At 53.8% G+C, this 19,929-nt stretch overlaps 3 protein-coding genes across 6 annotated transcripts in view; 2 read left to right on the forward strand and 1 right to left on the reverse strand.

Annotated features, from left to right (window-relative positions):
* Positions 1-1,917: 1,917 nt before the first annotated feature.
* Positions 1,918-4,945, forward strand: LOC119099200 (mitochondrial GTPase 1). 3 transcript variants are annotated; one of them, XM_037222309.1, is made up of 2 exons: positions 1,918-1,939; positions 3,688-4,945. In XM_037222309.1, the coding sequence occupies exon 2, from the start codon at positions 3,868-3,870 to the stop codon at positions 4,918-4,920; it is 1,053 nt and encodes a 350-aa protein (XP_037078204.1). In that variant the 5' UTR covers positions 1,918-1,939; positions 3,688-3,867; the 3' UTR covers positions 4,921-4,945. The 3 variants fall into 3 exon arrangements, with proteins under 3 accessions (XP_037078204.1, XP_037078203.1, XP_037078205.1); XM_037222308.1 differs by lacking the exon at positions 1,918-1,939 and adding an exon at positions 1,944-1,997; XM_037222310.1 differs by lacking the exon at positions 1,918-1,939 and adding an exon at positions 1,946-1,997 and having other exon boundaries at positions 3,694-4,945.
* A 2,476-nt stretch (positions 4,946-7,421) lies between these two features.
* LOC119099443 (glucose-induced degradation protein 8-A homolog) lies at positions 7,422-15,469 on the reverse strand. Of its 2 annotated transcripts, XM_037222598.1 has the most exons (9): positions 15,375-15,469; positions 13,774-13,847; positions 13,215-13,331; positions 12,530-12,651; positions 11,413-11,500; positions 9,662-9,770; positions 8,995-9,047; positions 8,430-8,574; positions 7,422-7,670 (listed from the first exon to the last, which is right to left on the reverse strand). In XM_037222598.1, the coding sequence occupies exons 3-9, from the start codon at positions 13,226-13,228 to the stop codon at positions 7,500-7,502; spliced, it is 702 nt and encodes a 233-aa protein (XP_037078493.1). In that variant the 5' UTR covers positions 13,229-13,331; positions 13,774-13,847; positions 15,375-15,469; the 3' UTR covers positions 7,422-7,499. The 2 variants fall into 2 exon arrangements, with proteins under 2 accessions (XP_037078493.1, XP_037078494.1); XM_037222599.1 differs by lacking the exon at positions 13,215-13,331.
* Positions 15,470-16,199: 730 nt separating this feature from the next.
* Positions 16,200-19,929, forward strand: part of LOC119098449 (E3 ubiquitin-protein ligase MIB1-like) — a 93,748-nt gene continuing 90,018 nt past the window's right edge. The window contains 6 exon segments of the mRNA XM_037221367.1: positions 16,200-16,238; positions 17,879-18,007; positions 18,343-18,484; positions 18,947-19,064; positions 19,066-19,116; positions 19,879-19,928. Of these exon segments, the coding sequence (XP_037077262.1) occupies positions 17,894-18,007; positions 18,343-18,484; positions 18,947-19,064; positions 19,066-19,116; positions 19,879-19,928 (475 nt within the window). The 5' untranslated portion in view covers positions 16,200-16,238; positions 17,879-17,893.

Consider the following 19,929-nt stretch of genomic DNA (forward strand, 5'->3'; position numbering starts at 1 on the left):
TGTGGGGTCTAGAAACCGGCATATGACGCAGGACACGTTCGTTCTCCGAAACGGCTCGCCCGATCGGCTTGAGACCTTCCCCAATCGATTCTGTACGATGACATGAATCATGAAGCGGTAGCATCGAGACCTGACCTGATGTCAAACACCTAGAAAACGTGACGGGAAAATTTCATATACAAAAGCAGACAACTCAGACCTCAGAACCTACTGCATCGGTCGTTGCCAAGCCTTCACCACTGTATGAGCCATACCCCATTACTTCCTGCATTTGACAATTTGATGAACCTAGGTCAGGTCACAAAATTAATCAAATTTCAAATTCCCAAATTCTTGCCTGCAGACCACTTAGTTCTTTGAATCTACCACGCCGATTACTGCGAAACCCCACTATTAAGTGCGTCATACCTGATTCGTTGTTGAAGCCGCAAGTATCGGACCATTTACTAATTTCGCCTCTTCGTGGCATGTTTAATCCCCATAAAACGTACAACTTGGTTAGGCTGGCTTCATGATGATAGGAATGTCGTTTGTTTCCTGCATCTCTCCTTCGCGGATGTGTTCTACTGAAAGTCACGCGCTGGATCGTGCATGGTGTCGCTGTCGTGGCCGTGGTGGCTCGCGGCTGGTCCGGCTGGTAGATCCAATAACCGTGGGCTTGCCCATGTCAGGAAAAGGTCAATGGGTGTGGTGTGCGAACAATTATGACGTGATTATGCACATGCCCCCTTGGCAGCCTCTTGTGGTTAATAGCTCTAAGTTGTTCAGAAGTCCACAGAATCGAACTGAGCCTGGGTCACGGTTGTCACGTTTGCTGTAGATCTGACATGCCCGCCTGTGAGAGCAGGCTCGATGGGCCTGATCGAGCCGGACCGGTTTAGCCAGTGTCCTGCTGTGATAGATCCATGACCTGAGAATCCTTCTCAAGGATCTGCGTTCTGCACCCTGTCTATGGACTGTCACCAACGTTCGTGCTCTAGAAGCAAACGGTGGCAAAAATGACGAAAAAGACATCACTGTTTTAGTCAACGGGAACGTTGAGCTTCACCGTGTGTGTTGTGCGTAGCCGTATCAATGTAGGCGTACCGTATCAATGTATTAATGTTTCCCAAATGTGCCGGAAGTTACATATGTAATGGGCAGTGTTCTTTGCGTATCTGCTCACCAAAAAAGACGACTGCAGACAAAAAAGACTACAAAAAAGATTTTGCATTTGAGCAAAACGCATGTAAAAACGTTATTACTGTGATGTGTACCACCACAAACATTAACTTATGGAATTGCCCGTGCGCTTGAACACCCCCCCCCCCCCCAAAAAAAAACGGCGTACGTCTTCTTGATATGTAGCGCAACTACGGATCACCAAATGTTTAATGTAATTGGATATCAGGTATGGCTTATCCAATGGTGAAGGTTTGCAGCAATCGGCTCGTTAGGTTCTAAGAACTGAGCTGTCTGCAAGTAAGAATGCTGGATTTTGTAAAATTAGATGGCTTTTGACCTGACCTAGGGTCACCAAATTTTCGACTGCAAGCGAGAATCAGACATGGCGAATCTTATGGTTGAGGTTTGGCAGCGATCTGCTTAGTTGCTTGTGAGCACTATATTTTCTGCAATCAAGGATTTCGGGGCTTGTGAAATTTCGTGATTTTTGAACGATACGAACCAACGACGACTTTTGCGATAGCCTCCGGGATCGGGCTGCCCTCCTTAGCATGTGCACTTTTTCCTTCGCATTTTTCAGGTGTTTGACTTCCGGTCAGGTCTCCATGTACCTACCACATGCTCACCTCGTTGCACGGAATCGATTGGTGAAGACATGAAGGCGATCAGACGAGCCATTTTGGAGCACAAGGGTGTCTTCTTTCTATGCCGGTATTTTAGACCGGCAATGTCTGTCCGCATATTTACGTGAGGGTTGATGGGAAATGACCGGGTGGTCAGTGTGAGAGGGGGTCTGATTAATGTCATTTTGGGGTGCATAGAACTAAATGAAGGTGATGAACGTCTTCTGAATGTTTCGTGCACCCACTGAAATTAATATTGCATGGGATTCGTCGCGCAACGCCGGCGAAGCCAGTGGGAGATGCAGAAAATCGAAGCCGGGTTCACATTATAACAAAAAGCGGTTCTGGTTCTGGCCTCAACGTGTCAAATGCAACTTAAGGAAGTGACTGCTTAAAATTGCTTCACTCAATGGAAAGGAGTAATTTAAGCTGGCAGAAAATCGGTTCCTTGTCATTCAGCATGTTTCACATCAGGGATCAGTTTTAGAAGTTCGGTTAGGGATACTGGAAGGCAAATTGTCAAAATGTGCCCTGTCAGCTGGCATCATGAGACATTATTGGGCACTTGGAATGATGTCTTACAGAATCAGTATGGCTGATGAGCTAGAGCAGTGATTTTGTCATGTGTGGGTGATTCTGGTCTAGTTGAAAGTGTGTTTGCCTTCTGAGGACTGTTGTGGAGTTGTGTTGGGCAGATAGAGAATGACTCAAAATGAGGTTCAATATTATTCTATTGTGCCATTCCCCTGGCTTTTCTGCACAAGGGGCCCCACATAAATGAGCTAGAGAGTGACAACTTTTTCTCAGAGGACCCTTTTGTGCATCAAGTGGTCATTTTTATAATTATTGTCCCATCTTTGTGGATGAGGTAGTCCATGCTCCATATCAGGAGACCCAATGTTCCATTAAGGAGCTCCATTTGCTGGCCTGGAGCACCAACATGATAAACTAGAATGCCCCTGCCCTAGGTTAGGAGACAGCCTCTATATTTAGGAGGTTCTGTCTCTGGAATGGGCCTTTTCATGCATCATTTTCACGCATCATCAGAAGGCCTCAGTTTCAGCTGATGGTGCCTTGTTTGGGGATAATCTCCTTGGGTAGATTTGGAGGCTCATTTGTAAATCTGAAGCATCCTGTTCTTAGGCCCATCTATGCATCAGGCCACTTTCTATGCAAAGGATTAGGAGGCCCATCTGTGCATCAGGAGACCATCTTCTGAAACCCAGCCACTGCTTTAGGTTAGGGTCCCTTTGCTGCATACTTAACAGGTTCTGTGCCAATTTTTAAAATAATTTGCAAGGGATATTGCATGCTGTGCTCCTTTCCATGGGCTGGGACACTGCCCAAGAGCCCCCCCCCCCTCCCCCTCCCATCCTGGTGCACCTGCAGGTAGGCCCCATTTTGTCCAGCAGTCGAGAAGCCCACCTGGAATGTCCCGCCCCTCTAACTCAAAACATGCGGCACTACCCCTGACCATGGGCCACATGCATGACCTGGGTATTAATATTTCAGCTGATGTGATCAGAAATATAAATGTTTCCTTGACAACCCCATGGGTTCAGGTGACCATGAGCATGGTGAAAATAAGAAGTGCAAATATTAGATTAATTTACCATTAATAAAATCATGAACCATAATCCTGCATTGTCACAATATTTAAGTGGACTGGAAATTATGCATAAAATGCAGATAAATTTGCTAAAATATAAAAGGTTGAATTATTTGCAGATGCAAGTAGTACCATGCTTATCAGAGAACAAATTAGTGATGATTAAAAGATAATGGTGCAGCATGCTGCTGAGTCCATGCCACATTCAGTTAATGACATTGTTCAACATACAGCACAGTTGGCATAGAGCTTGAATGTTCGTCTTCATTTTCTGATCTTAACCTCCTGTAGTTTCAGAAGTCTCAAGGCACCAGGCAGTGAGAAAAATTGGCAAAAGGAAACCACTTAAGATTTAAGATATATCTGTTCTGATCTGTTTACCAGCATGCCTGTCAGCCATGCAGCTGCTGCCCATGTGTGGTCCAGATAGCCACTTGAACCAGCCAGTGTCACCTTGGTCAGCCTGCGGTCATGAACTGCTGTGTGAGGATCAGCTGGCTGGTCGCCGCCCATCCCGTCCTGCTGCCGCGCCGCCACCTGACGGTGGCCGGCCTGCGCGTGCGCCACCAGTACGACCCGCCGCCGGCGGAGAGCCTGCGCTGGTTCCCCGGCCACATGCGCACCGGCTGGCACCAGATGGAGGCCAAGCTGCGGGCCGTCGACGCCGTCATCGAGGTGCATGATGCGCGCGTGCCCTTCTCGGGTCGCAATGCGCGTTTCGAGCAGGCGCTGGCGGCCCGGCCGCGCCTGCTGGTGCTCAACAAGGCCGACCTGGTGACGAAGGAGGACCAGCGGCGCGTGGCGGCGCGGATGGCGCGTGACGGCGCTGGCGACGCCCCCGTGTTCGCCTGCTGCCGAGACCAGGCGGACGCCGGCTTGCGCTCGCTGGCTCGCAGGCTGTCTGCGGTCATAACGGGCTCGGAGCGGGCGGCGCGCGCCGACCCGCGCGAGTTCAACTGCATGGTGGTGGGCGTGCCCAACGTCGGCAAGTCGTCGCTGATCAACGCGCTGCGTGGCCTGCACCTGCGTCGCGCCGCCGCCGCGGCGGTGGGCCCGCGTGCCGGCGTCACCCGTTCGGTGACGACGCGCGTCAAGGTGTCGGAGCGACCGCTGATCTACGTGCGCGACACGCCGGGCGTGCTGGAGCCGCGGCTCAGCCCGCCAGAGGCCGGCCTGCGGCTGGCGCTCTGCGCCGCCCTGCAAGACCACCTGGTCGGACCGCACCTTCTCGCCGACTACCTGCTCTACTGGCTGAACAGGCGCGGCAACCACGCCTACGTGTCGCACATGGCGGTGGCGGCGCCGACTGATGACGTGGCGCGCTTGCTGGCTGAGAGCGCGGCGGCGCGCGGGCGCTTCCAGCGCGTCCGGGACGTGGCGCGCGGGGCGGTGGTGCGCCGGCCCGACACGCACGGCGCTGCCCTCCACATGGTGCGCGGCTTCCGCGCCGGCGTGCTCGGTCAAATTCTGCTGGACGATGACCTGCTTGAGGAGCCGGCGGGGGAGGCGGCCGGTCGACTCTGAACATTGTCGGCGTGGTGTCTGTGCGTGCGTGCGTTTGTGTGTGTGCAGAGGGAGGGGGGGGGGGGGGGGGCGGAAGGAAAGTGTTATCGTCAATCCGCCGCTCTGTTAGTGCGTGATGTTTACATCAGATGGAAAAAATATATAAGGGTGTTTTATTTATTAAGCTTTTGTGCTTGTTTTAATGAATGATTGGTTGTTGCTAGTCACGTTACCTCGTCATCTGGTCCATGAGAGTCGAATGAGCTACTCTGGATATGGCCATAGGATCTGCTCTTGCTCGGATAAGACCATGCGGTCCGCACGCGCTCGGCCGATAGGTTTGGCTGATGCATTTGTGATGTGCTCCAGGGTGCTTCAATTGTCATGTTCACCGGACAATAGCACTTAATCATCCCAAATCCTGTATTCGCGCACCAAAAACAAAGAATGGCCTTCAATGCACCAGATAAAACGACATACTAACTCCATTGATGTAAGGTAATATAGCATATCTATCAAAACTACAAAACGACGCTAAGCTGGCCAGTTCTACCAAATGATTGGGGAGGTACAATTTCAACTACGAATAGCGTCAGCGGTTTTGCGCGCAATGTGCGCAACTGCGGTCTTTGTAACCGGTGACTCCGCTTGGGCCGTCGGGGCTTACCATGTTTGTCGCGGGACCCAGTTTGAATCGTCTGGGCCCTCCTGTCGACCAAAAGGGCGTGATGTTAGCCATCTCGGGCCTCCCACGGGTGGCATATTTTCTCCTACGCGCCTCAGAGGCTGTTGTTTTGATTTGAGGAATGTTCTGCCTCGGCATGGAGGGGCCTCCCCTCGGCAAGGCGGGACCTCCCATCGGCGTGCTGGGAGGTCCCGCCTTCTGCATCTCGCCCTCTGCATCACGGAGTCTCCCTCTGCATTACGGGGCCACCCTCGGCATGACGAGGCCTCTCCCCGGCGTGACGGGTTTGCCCCTTGGCATGGCGGGCGTTCTTAAATTTCAATGTGGTCCAGCTCCAGAAGAGACGCGTAATACAGCAGAGGGATGAACAGACGTTTCGAACATGAGCCCAGCTGAGAGCGCTGAAGCACTGGAGGGCTGATGACCAAAACGACTGCTGAGCCCTGCTTCAATAAGCGCTGCCTACCACTCTATATGGTACACAGACCAACCATCCAGTATACCTCCAAGAGCGCCGTAGACCGTCATCCAGCATGCTTTTTTCAAGAGCTGCAATGCGATTGCTCAATGGGTCAATATCCGGTCAATTTTGCGCTTGGTACCAGGGGAGGCGGGCGGACGGGATGCAGTCCAACCCAGACGCGGATATCTCATATTGCGTGTATTTACGCATCTTGTGCAACTGCCTCATAATCAGCTGGCGTAATTACGGGCTTCAGGTCGGATGCAGCAGGATGATGACGCCACGAAGCTGTCAGATCACCGCAGTCATGCAGGGGACTACACTGAGGAGCAGACATATAACATTTGAGCCTACATACGGTGACCCCGTTTGCTGCTGAAGACTTGAAGGCTGGTGAATAGGCGAAGATCAGGAGTCGAGTCGAGGGCACGAACTTTCAGCGTTTGCCATCGCCAGGTGTGAAGAGGGGGAAGAGAAAATTAGCCAAGAGGAGGCGACATAACTACCTTACGCCTGCCACCGCCGGAACTGGACCCGATCTCGCCCAGCGCCGGCGGTGGCAGATGTAGGATAGGTGTCGTCCATCTTTTCTTCCCTCTCTACCCAGATGGTGGACACCGAAAGCCCGTGCTCCCCACTAGAAATCTTCTGATCTCCACCCATCCACCAGCCTACGATTCTTGGGAACGAAGCTCGTGCATGACCAGGCGCCGGGCGGTTCCTGGTACGGATAGCCGTTCCCCTGCATTGTAACGGCCCAGATGACGTGACAAGTGACTGCTAGTTTATGTAGTCATGACACTGACCGGTCTCTAGAACCCTCAGTGGGCCAGCCAGATTCCTTCGCCGCCAGATATAGGCAAGACGTACACGAAATCCCCACTTAAATATAATATTTATTTTCTTCACCGGTGCACTATTTACATCATTTATGTACACGATATAAAGCTATCAGTGGCCATGCGCTGCTGCTGTTTCCACTTCTCTGTCACAATGCGTCCTCAATGTGCGCCACGGCAGGACCTCCGCGGGACAGTCACACCGCCGTCCGGACAGATAAAGCACGCCGCCTGCCCGGCCGGACGGGGCCCCCGCTGCTGCTCTCCTCCAGCCAGAGGCGTCCACTGGTGCCCGTGGCCTCGAGGTCGTCTCCAACGGCAGTTGGCGGCGTCCACAGGTTACCAGCAACGTGTACCGTGGCCTGTATCGGCCGCCGCCACCGTCCGGACCCCCACAACGCTAATGTGACGGTGGCTCCTCGCCCCGGCGCGACCGAGCAGAAGGCCGTCGGAGGCGACAGTAAGCAGCGCGGCCCGGGCCTGCTCGCGGCAGCTGTCGGCGCTCCCGCCCCGTAGCGTCGACCGAGCCGGCCCGCCCGCCACCGCCCGCGCCAGGCTCGGGGTCGCCCGCGGTCCGCCGACCGTCGCCACAGCTGACGCTGGTGACCGACGCTCAGTCGTCCAGCGTGCCGCTGGCGAGGTCGGTCATGCGCGGGAAGCGCATCTTCTTCTGGTCCAGCTGCATCTGCGCCCAAAGCAGCAGCTTGAGCAGCGTCTCCAGGCGGGTGGTCGGGTCAGCGGAGCTCTCCTGGCGCAGGATCGCCGCGTTCAGCTCACTCGCCACCTGGAGGCCACGATCGGAAGTTACTGCAGTTCTGCCGCCACTAGCCAATCCGATGCTCAAATGTGCATTTTGCAGCTTCTCTGGAGAGTAGTGTTAACGGCGAACAAAGCGTTTACACCAGGAGGCTTAAGATAGCCCGTGCAGTCATTTTCCGGTGGGATGAGCGGAACCAAAAAAAACGGCCGGCGAAAGGCGGCTGATATAGAAAACGGCGGCCATATTTGGCCACCCCGGTGCCTCAACGGACAGAAATAGGCCGCAGGGCCTTATCAGTTGTTTTCTTCTGCTCACTCCACCCCTGATTCCAACCGAAAGAAATCGCGTGCGAGCCCCAGCGATGCCTCGGGGCGACAAGCAAGTTTGCGCGTGCATTCAGTCGTCGCCATCAGCTTCATAGTATCACCCGCTCGGGTTATGTGACGGTTGAACGTCGTGGAACGTAAAGCTGTAGCTCACCAGGCTTCTGCCCAAAATTGAAGCAACAATTTAACCACAACGAACGGCCAATACGCCCGACATTGGCACACATACACGCTCAATCGCTGTCCTGTACTTTGGTCACATCGTCGGGCCTCCACCAAGCGCGGCTCGAACGACTCAGCAAAACCAGGGCTACGACGTATCATTCGCCCAAACAACGACTATTTCCCATCTGCTACATAGATCCGTGCCGCAACGAGCCACGGAGCGCAGGCGTGTGGACGCCGAACAACCCCTCCAACTCAGCGAGGGCATTTCCCTCCATCTCGCGCCGTCTACCTTCTGCCGGTGCGAGGCGTTCAGCAGGTCGCCGAAGGGGCAGTTGGCCGGGTCCTCAAAAGCGAGCAGAGCCAGCGTGCGCTCCAGCTCTGTCAGCACCTCAGTGTTCTCCTCGCCCCGCTCGGCCAGGCTCTGCTGAGCGAAGCTGCCGCACGGAGTGGGACGGCGTCACAGATGGCAGCAACTCCCCGGCAGGGACGGCCGGCTGGGCCGCGCGCAGGGCGGGGTGGCGTCAGAAAGGGAGGCACCTAAACGATTGCTTTGAAAGCCTAGCCCAGATTGCGGCGCCGGCCGTTTGGGGTGCTCGCCTCCACTTCAGGTCCGGCGGTATAGTGATGGGACCACTGCAGATCCGGCGGTATAGTGATGGGACCAATGCAGATCCGGCAGTATACTGATCGGACCACTGCAGATCCGGTGCTATAGTGATGGGACCACTCCAGATCCGGTGGTATAGTGATGGGACGACTGCAGATCCGGCGGTATACTGATGGGACCGCTGCAGATCCGGCGGTACAGTGATCGGACCACTGCGGTGATGCATGCCAATGTCGCCGCAGCTCACCTCAGCGCCTCCTCCACGCGGCCGTCGCGGATCAGCTCGATCAGATGCTGCTGCTGCAGAGACAGACACGTCCGTTAACGGGCCATACCAGGCCACCACGCCACCTTGTCCTGAGACCGGCTTAGCGAGGATATTCGACAAGAGACTGTGAAAGCCGAGAGCCAGTGTTTCGGAAGGCTGTTTTTCAGATAGTTCAGCTTTGGTTGAGAGTTCTCTGGCTGCTCGGCAGCTTGGCGATATTTTTCACCACGTGGTGCGAACATTTGGGTCCACGCATAGGGACCTCACCCGGTTAGATACTTGAAGATACTGTGGTAGCAATCAAACGGACAAGGCAGAACACATGACCATTATACTATCACACAATAGCTACTGGAAATGCAATAGACTGAACACTCGTGAACCAAGACAGTGTACGGCCTATACCAATCCAGTCAGTCTGAGCTCACGCGAGTGAGAGGCCACAGGATACAATGAACAAGAAAGCGAAACGATTCCCGGGTCTCTAAACCTCCACAATACCCTTCTGCCGAATGCGTCTCCCCACAACCACCAGCATCGAAATACCTCATGTCATCTACCCAGTCACGACTAAATCCCGCTCCACTCCCCTTCCAACCGCCCCAGCCGCAGCTGGTGGCGCGGGTGGCGGGTCGCCGCGGCGCACCTGCAGGTGGAAGTAGAGGTAGCGGTCGCTGTCCAGCAGCTCCGGGTGCAGCTTGTTGACCACGTCCGTCGCGTCCGAGATGCGCCCCTCGCGGATAGCGTCCCGGATCCTGTGGCGCAGACGTCAACGAGGCGTCACCGGCCGCCGGGAGAGCACGCGGCGGCGCACTGCGGGGCCCTTCACCGGTGGGTGGCCACTGCGGGGCCCGTCACCGGTGGGTGGCCATTGCAGGTGCCGTCACTGGTGGGTGGCCACTGCAGGCCCCGCCACCGGTGGGTGGCCACTGCGGGCCCCGTCACCGGTGGGTGGCCACTGCGGGCCCCGTCACCGGTGGGTGGCCACTGCGGGGCCCGTCACCGGTGGGTGGCCATTGCGGGGCCCTCACCGGTGGGTGGCCATTGCGGGGCCCGTCACCGGTGGGTGGCCACTGCGGGCCCGTCACCGGTGGGTGGCCATGCGGGGCCCGTCACCGGTGGGTGGCCATTGCGGGGCCCTTCACCGGTGGGTGGCCATTGCGGGGCCCGTCACCGGTGGGTGGCCACTGCGGGCCCCGTCACCGGTGGGTGGCCATTGCGGGGCCCTTCACCGGTGGGTGGCCATTGCGGGGCCCGTCACCGGTGGGTGGCCACCACGCGTCCCGTCACCAGCGGGTGGTCACTGCAGGTGCCGTCACCGGTGGGTGGTCACTGCAGGTGCCGTCACCGGTGGGTGGCCACCGCGGACCGCATCACTGGTGGGTGGTCACAGCAGGTGCCGTCGCTGGTGGGTGGCCACCGCGGGCGGTCACCAGTGGGTGGTCACTGCAGGTGCCGTCGCGGGTGGGTGGCCACCGAGGGCCGCGTCACCGGTGGGTGGCCACTGCAGGTGCCTCGCGCTGGTGGGTGTCACCGAGGGGCCGCGTTCGCGGTGGGTGGCCCTGCGGTGCCGTCGCTGGTGGGTGGTCACCGAGGGCCGCGTCACCGGTGGGTGGCCACTGCAGGTGCCGTCGCTGGTGGGTGGTCACCGAGGGCCGCGTCACCGGTGGGTGGCCACTGCAGGTGCCGTCGCTGGTGGGTGGCCACCGCGGACCGCATCACTAGTGGGTGGCCACTGCAGGTGCCGTCGCTGCTGGGTGGCCACCGCGGGCGGTCACCAGTGGGTGGCCACTGCAGGTGCCGTCGCTGGTGGGTGGCCACCGCGGACCGCATCACTGGTGGGTGGCCACTGCAGGTGCCATCGCTGCTGGGTGGCCACCGCGGACGGTCACCAGTGGACGAGTGTGACGGGAGCGCGTCACTCTTCGACACATGCCGGAAAAATTCGGCTACCGATTGTGGCGTGATCTGGGCAGATCGATCGGGGAACACTGGCGGTGAGGTAGCAGGAGGATCTTCCGTCTTGGGATACTCTCTCGGAACTCTCTCGGAATGGGTATCACTTACTCCGGGCACAAGACAAACATTTGGCTTGAGGAAGACGTACGCGACTGTTTTACATTATCCTGCTGCAGCTGTCGCAAGCATTCCGAATGACCGACAAGCAATCCCTCCGGGCACAACCTAACGGCCCACGTACAAAATCTCGCACAACGCGTGCTCAGACGCCACGCCTGGCATACCGCGCCGGGAAGCGGGTGCAATCAGCGTACCACGATACCAGGCACGCTGTCCCACCGGCCTGGCCAGGAGGCGCCATGCCGACACTTCGGGCGACCGCTGACGGTCCGTCCGTCAGTGACACCACACACGGGGGCACGAGGGAGTGCCGCTTACCTGATGCGATCATCGAGAGACGCCAGGTCCACCTCAGAGGCCACCCCCGATTCCAGAGAAAACTTCTCGGCAGCTTCCTTGAATCCCTCTGAAACGGACGGCATTCAACCGCTGCATTCTGCTGCATTCAGGGATATGTGCCGTAGTCAGCCCATCTAGACACTGGCCGAGGTGTGGATCGTAGGTCTCCCCCGCCCCAGGTGCGCAGTTCAGGGATCATCTGCGCTCAATGCAAGATCCTATATGTCCAATGCTGTATGCTGTTGCCAATGCTGTCATTTCAATGTGAATTTGAGCTGGCCTCCATGTTGAAGCATTATCAGTGTGCACGTCCAAGACGTCAAATTTATATGTTCTCTTCAAACAAGTATTACCAGGGTCAAGTGGAATTTGTTATTAGATGAAAGTTGTTCCCTTTCGCCTTATGATGAACTTTACCCCTGTAGCAAGAAACAATTAAATGAATTTATTCCACCCGATCCAATGATAAGTGCGTTCCGCCCTCTGCACGTGTGATTTTATTGCAAACAAAGCGATTGTGGTCACTGTCAGTCACCTCAGTGGCTTCATGCGTTTCAAAACTAACCAAACACTGTCTTGAGGCCACGCGGCTCCACCGCGCAATTAAGCGCGTCAACAGTGATCCCTCGCGTATCGCAACATAGCTCATGACAGCGTACGGTGCAACACACTGAAAGCGATGAGAGGGAGCCGCCCCGACCGTCACTGACTGGCGAAAATTAGAGAGCGGTGAGAGGGAGCAGCCCCGACCCGTCACTGACTGGCGAGAACTAGAGAGGTAAGAAGGAGCCACCTCGACCCGTCACTGACTGGCGAGAACTAGAGAGCGGTGAGAGGGAGCCACCTCGACCCACCGCTGACTGACAAGCCCCAGATAACGGTAATAAGCAGCCACCCCAACCCGGCCCCGACTGGTGAGCCCAGATAGCGGTAATACGCAACCACCCCAACGCGGCCCCGACTGGCGAGCCCCAGAGAGCAGTGATAGGGAGCTGACCCCGACTCGGAGCCCAGCTGTGGCTGGCTGGTGAGGCCCACAGTCCGTCGTCGGCTGCCTCCCTGGGTGTGGCACGGCGTGGTCCGTGCCGCTGCTCACCGGTCACCAGGTAGTTCATGATGAGCCGATTCATGTCCGACCTGCTGACGTGCACACGCTCCAGCCGGCCAGCCCACTTCTCCTTGGGCATGCTGCAGCTCTCCGCCTGCTTGCTCATCGCGCTGGCGGCAGCGGGGCACACACCAGTCACGGAGGCGCTCCGTGCACAGGAACGGGTCGCGGCAGCAGCAGGGCACACATCAGTCACAGAGGCACGCCGCGCACAGCAGCAGACTGCCGCCTGGTGGGGGTCACTGGGCACGCCTGCTCTAAAACACCACATATGAGAGCACACATTAGGTATGATTGAGCAGGAGCACTTCATGGACTTTTTTCTTATTTACCATAAATGACAACATGGACTCTGCATTGCAACATGACACAAAACAAATAAGGATGCCTCCAAAAACATATCCGCAGGTTAACCATACCCTACCATACCATGTCAGCACTCATTTCAACTACTGCATTAACAAATTACAGCAGTCCATGTCAGCCATGCCAATGTTTACATTAAACAGCCTCCCATGATGGACAGGCAACAATTTTAATCCATGATAAAACCCTGATAACAGCACCATTTCAATATTATACTCAACATCTTCACCACACACTTAACATGAGATTGTATACAACATGAGGTGTTGCCAAAACAGCACTGATTAATTCTATCATAAACACTCACCTAGTCCTTGGCATGTCAGGGCAGGCTTTCAAGGTTCCAGTAATGAAGGGTAAATAGGAAATTACTGTGATCTAACAATGAGTATTGGAACACTTGGCCTTATTTAAGCTTGATGCTCTGTAGGAGTACATAATGGGTAAAAATTGTTTTGTTGTGTATGAAAAATCAGGAAGTTAGGTGTCATGCAGCAGTGAATACACATGACAAAAACAAATGTCAGCAATCAACACTCATAAGACTTATGTTACTTTGTTTGGCTTGATGTCTTATACAGTATGCATCCCTTTTTAACATATCTACAGCAAGAACATTGGTGAATAGTTAACACATCTCTGTAGGGCCCGAACAGGTGTGGCAACTGTCATAACCAGGCAGGTGATGATAAGACAGAGCATCAAGCCAGATATAACAAGCATTCCAAAATTCCTCTAGTAGGGTATGCAGGAGATATACACATTCATGCCACCTGAATTCTGGCCTTTTAGTTGGCTTCCACACAGACAATTTGTTGGCTGTTAATCCATGACCTTCTGACACCAAACCCTGACATCCGACCTACCTGGTCAATTTGGCAAGCCTCAGGCACCTAGGTGCTGGGTTGACCACCACCTGCTGGATACTGATTGGCTGATACTGAGAAAGCAGAAAAACAATAGGTAATTTACACTGTGTGAGGGCATGATAGCATGAAAAATGTTGATATCCCTGCTGCCCAAGTATGATGATGATTTGGGGTTTTAGGGCGCATCGACTGCTAAAGGTCATGCAGCGCGGCCCAAGTAGCTGAATATTAAAAGACTGATGACAATCATGAATAACTAATCAAAAACTTAATAAGCATTCCAAAATAGCTTGGAAAAATGTTCAAATGTGTGTTTAAGAGCATGGTATGTGACTACACATCAGACCCATGTGAGTACACATGTATGACAGGGCAAATCAATATAAAATTATGGATATTTCTCTATCACAATGGAATGGCTGTCTCATGGAAAAGTGGTGATAGGTTTCATGCTTCTCATATGACAGAAACAAGTACTGCAGAGATGGAGAATGCACCATGACATGAGAAATTCAAACCAGTGGTGCTTTCCAGAATGTGAGTGTGCATAAAAATGCATGCATGCATAAACCTAGGTCTAAAAAAATTGCCTACTGCATCAAACACCTATTTCGCACCCGTGTATAATATGCCTTACTTGCATGCATCAAACAACCTATTGTGAAGGAAAACTGCATGAATTTTTGAATTACTTTTTGTGATGAAAAATGTTTTTGGAGTCTTTTGCATGAAGCTACCTAATATCATAGTGCTTTGGAGGATTTCTTGCCTTTGGGCTAAAACTGGTGATGATGTTGCGCTGCACTTTGAGCACTGAAATTTATGGGATACATAAGCTGAAGATGTGGCAGCAATGCTGAAGTTACTACCATGCAGGACATGTATTTTACCAGGACATGAAGTTACTGCCATCAGGACATGCACTCCATGAGGAAAATCCATACCTTCCTTGCACTTCCTGCTGATCGCAAACCAGTAAATGTAATGTTTTGGTGTATCACAAGAGGTAAAAGTAACAGCCCCATCATCCTGCAAACCCTCAGCATAATAAAAATAGCACTGCCTCCATAAGGTTGTACATGAAGATTGGTCTTTGACCAAACATCCCTTGCATCCCTCTGATATCAATGCCATGTTAGCTACCTGGATGAGCAATCAACAAAGAATAACCAAAACAATGAACATTGTAAGTGAACTGAGCATACTGGTCTTGACATATCACACCAAAAAAGTGTCTAGCATCATTTTAAAATAGCAGTACAGACTGCCTTTAACATTAGCATGCACCATATTTCTTATCAGTGGCATTCTCAATTTTGTATCTCATTACCTTCAGCCTTGGCCCCTAAACCAAAATTGTGACTGTGGCACACCTGTACTCAATTATAATGACTGGCAAGGGGACAACCCTCAAGATCCCAAATGCTCAACCGTAGGGCTAAAACTTGTCACTCATACCAAGCTTAACAAAAGACGCAGTGTGAGGGTTCGTTGACAGTATTATTGGGTGTGAAAGGGAGCAACCCGAGCCAGTGCGTCAGGTATCTCATTAAGTTCTCCACACCGCTGATGCGCATTTTCAGACAGGCATTAATTACCTGACACTTTTCCTCCGCTCGTTCCCAGAACAGACTTGGTCCAACGCGGTTCACACCTCTCGCGTGCACCTAGCTGATAGCTTCAAAACAACAAAGCCTAAATTAAGCGCACTGTGTTCTGAAATTACGAGCGACAACTACGGCGCAGATGTGTCTTACGACTCAATGAGTGTAAAACTAAAATCGTTGCCAGCTGTTGCATTCCGACCAGCTGGTCGTGATGTCATGATGTTTATGTTGCAAAAGACGGTGTCAGGAACCTCTAAGGCTATTTTAGATAAGCTCAGAATCAACCAATTACAAGCGCATCGCATTATCGACGGTTTTAGACTGGTAATATCAGGCAGCTGCATGACTTCCAGAACGCACAAGCAAAACATCAAGCCCGAGCCCGGACACACTACATTGAAAAAGCTCCCAAATGAGATATTGCTTCCCCGACACAGTCCGGTCCGGTCCAATCCGATTGTATGGCTGACATATAGATGTGAACACAGCGTTCCGGTACAAGGCTTTGTTGCCCTTTCTAATCATAGTCAAATTCTTTCCAGTATCATTCAACACGTTCCGTCCTATGTCGATCGCGTCCGATCTTGACCTTTCCCTCACCTTGGAAATATTTTGCATGCTATGAACGGCACCACCCATACATTTTCTTTTAACATGTTTAACATTGAGTATACTTGCGAGATCACCAATAACTTTAAAAACCAATGATATTCTAAAGTTGTATTAGCCATGACGTCATCGCCAGCTGACCTTTCTTCGTAAGCCTGAAACCTCTACAAGCAGCTGCGCCAATTTCTCCATCACTCTGCATCCTGATCCGTTGATTGGGAGCGGCTTGTGGTTGCGGCGGTGCTTGTGGGTACATAGGGGTGGACTTGTGGTATTATTAACATCTTTATCGGAAGCAGGAACCGCAATTCCTGTATCATGTAGTTTTGGAGAAATTCCCTGTCGGGAATATTTTTGTGGCGTCAGGACGGGCACGAATATTATCAATACGTTGCAGTATAAAATCAGAGTTGTAGACAGCAGGATTTTCCCGAACAGTACCTTTCAATTAGCGTTTGCTGTAGCTTTTCAAAAATTCGTACCATTAGAACCCTTTCTTACCCATAAAAGCCTGTGATGTCCATTTAGACAGTACCTTAATTGCTTTGTACCTACCGATAGGATAAAAATACATGTCATGCCAAACGTGCCCAGCTTAGGGGTGACATCGTAACCCAATAATAATGTTAGTGCCTGCGTGCTATAAATCTGAGTTCTCACAGTCTGATTTCATGACTAGTACCATCCATGATACATTTAGGCAATGGTTTCAGGAATTATGCAAGAAAGGTGAAATCAGTCAAAAATGCCTCTAAGATATCTTTTCAGCAAAAATTATTTGAAAATGCAGCATGATTTGGCCTGGCTTGAGTTTGGTGTACATGTGCACAAAACATTCCAAAATACTTCCAGGAGGATGTGCAGGATGTACATATGTATTCATGCAACCAGCACTCTTAGTTCCCCAGCAATCTCAGTGCACAACTTATTGGTGCTTATGTGTTGCCCTGACCCAGAACTCAGACATCTGGTCTGCCCACCCCTTTTTCAGGCCTTTGGCACTTAGATAGGGTGGGATTGCCAATTTTGAGGAATGGGAGTGACACCAAAGCTAGGGGCGTAATGGCATGAACAACGAGTGACATCCTGTCACTTAAGTAGCTGAATGCTTCAACACTGGTGTATCAGGTTCAGCACACCAGAGTCACATAGGTGTCCAGTGCAGTGGATAATTTTTTTGTACATTGCCATACTGGTCATGGATCAATAGATTTTGTGGCATTTTCTTAAATCGGCCCTGACCAGAATGCACTCCATCCTTACAGAGGCATTGGACCAGGGCTTCCTCCAAGTACTGAGTGGGTGCACTGGCAGGTGATATCAGATTCCAACATCCACAAAATGTTCTTGTTTTTACTTGTGTATCTCACAAGACACTTAAACAATGTCTGTGATGTTCTTGGAGAGAAAGTAAGAACAGATAAAATTTTTGCTCTGACTAGCAAGGGCTAATGCTGAGCCTCCACTGCCCTATTCTCCCTGCCCCTCCCCTCCCTTCCCCAGCTAACATGTTAAGGAGACACTTGATTGAGCTGTGAGAAGTACATAGATGTTTAATCCAGTGGCAGTCACTAATCCAGAATCCACCAGGACATCTCAATATCATCCATTGCCCAGGGTGCCTTTTTACTGGGTCATTTCACATGGAAGATGTTCATATACCATGCATTTTGGCATGTCAGAAATATATGTTGATAAAAATTACAGTACCTTGCCTTTTCTGCTGCATTGCTGCACTGTGATTCTGACAGCATGGCTGCATTCAGCATGCCTTAGTGCAAGACATTGCTCCAGCCACATATAGCCCTCCAAAAATATAACTCACAAGTTTTGTGCCATTGCCATCTGTGAACACACCACCTTAGTACACTGCCTCTGGTCCGCAGCCCTCCAGCCGTGCGATGGACAATGTGTCCAGTCGCAACTCGGTGGTGGCCACGCGCACGGCGCGTATCATGATGGAGGGCGTCGGGGCGCGCGTGATGCGCGGCCCCGACTGGAAGTGGTGCAAACAGGTGAGTGCGCGTCGCATCGGGCGGCGGCCGCTGCTGCAGCCGGCCGTGGCCGGTGAGACGGGGCTGAGGAAGGCGTAGCCAGCTGCCAGCTAGTATTGCGGGCTGTCGTGTTTTGTGTGTGCGTTCTCAGTGTCACGCGTCGCGCCAAGTGTAGGCATGTGTTACCGTGCCGCGGCATATTTCCAGGCTATGGCAATTGTACCGATCGCTGGGCGTGGGCGCTGCGTGGCTTCCTGATTTTGCAGTACCATGTGGTCACTCACGGGCATGAGTCCCCGTGCTGCCGTCCTCACGGGACGAGCGGCGCCATAATCGAGCGCACCTGGCGCGCGCAGGACGGCGGCGAAGGCCACGTGGGCACCGTACGCAACTTCGAGTCGTCCGAGGAGGTGGTGGTGGTCTGGGACAACGGGACGGCGGCCAACTACCGCTGCGCTGGCGCCTACGACCTGCGGGTGATCGACAGCGCGCCCACGGGTACGTGACGTGTGGTGCGCGGCCAGCACTCTCTGGTATGGGAGTGGCTTGCCGTGGCGAAGGACTCACTTATCACGGGAGGCACTCATTGGTTAACGTGTCACGTGTCGTGGGCAGCCCCTGCTGGTGCGGGACTCGCTTGTGATGAGAAGCACTTGCTGGTGCTTGACTCACTTGTGATGGGGAGCTCTAATGTGTGATGCGCTTGACACGGGAATGCTCACTGGTAAATAAGCCACTATCACGGGAAGCAGCAACACATACGTCACTAGCACAGTTGGTAATGCCCATATATTTGTGGAAGAACTGGGGCCATATGGTGTGTTTTCGTGGCATCATAGAGCAGCTCCTCTGAGCGTTCTGACCTGCACCATCTGGCTAGCCCGAGTGGGGGTCCGCCGGAGCCCCTGAGCGCTCCGCCCGCCGCCTGACCGCGGGCCGGCCCGTCTCGCCCCACCGCAGGCATCAAGCACGAGGGCACCATCTGTGACACGTGCCGCCAGCAACCCATCTTCGGCATCCGCTGGAAGTGCGCCGACTGCTCCAACTACGACCTCTGTTCTGTTTGCTACCACGGCGACACACCACCTGCGCCACCGCTTCTACCGCATCACAGCCCCCGGCTCTGAGAGGTGGGGCGCGCACAGGCGCAAGATCACCTCTGGGTTGGCCGTACCGCGGCCGCTTTGGTGGCCAGTCCGAGGTCACGTGACTACAGGTCCGCGAGCCTTTGGTGAAGTTGTTTTCACAACAAGCGTATTCTGACCGAGTGACATCGCTGCTTTCGGGTGTTCAGGACACTCGGTCAGTTTGTGTTGGTCTATGACGTCTGGTCGCCGTCTTGGCCAGTTTGTGTCCGTTTCCGTGACGTCTTTGCCGCCGCCTCGGCCAGCTTGTGTCGGCTACATGACGTCTCTGTCGCGGCCTAGCCAGCTCTGTGGCTCTGTGATGTTGGCCGCTGGTCTGGCCTCGGCCAGCCCTGTGTCGGCTCCGTGACGTTGTCGCCGCCGCGGCCAGCTGTGTCGGCTCCGTGACGTCTCTGTCGCCGCCTCGGCCAGCTTGTGTCGGCTCCGTGACGTCCTCTGTCGCCGCCTCGGCCAGCTTGTGTCGGCTCCCGTGACGTCTCTGTCGCCGCCTCGGCCAGCCTGTGTCGGCTCCGTGACGTCTATGTCGCCGCCTCGGCCAGCCTGTGTCGGCTCCGTGACGTCTGTGTCGCCGCCTCGGCCAGCCTGTGTCGGCTCCGTGACGTCTATGTCGCCGCCTCGGCCAGCCTGTGTCGGCTCCGTGACGTCCCTGTCGCCGCCTCGGCCAGCTTGTGTCGGCTCCGTGACGTCTCGCCGCCTCGGCCAGCTTGTGTCGGCTCCGTGACTGACGTTTTCCTCGGTGCGCCGCAGGGTGCTGGTGGAGCCGCGTCGCAAGAGTAAGAAGACCTCTGTGCGCGGCAT

Source organism: Pollicipes pollicipes, unplaced genomic scaffold (genome assembly GCF_011947565.3).
Source record: "Pollicipes pollicipes isolate AB1234 unplaced genomic scaffold, Ppol_2.1 Scaffold_4740;HRSCAF=5597_pilon_pilon_pilon, whole genome shotgun sequence".
Lineage (NCBI taxonomy): Eukaryota > Metazoa > Arthropoda > Thecostraca > Pollicipedomorpha > Pollicipedidae > Pollicipes > Pollicipes pollicipes.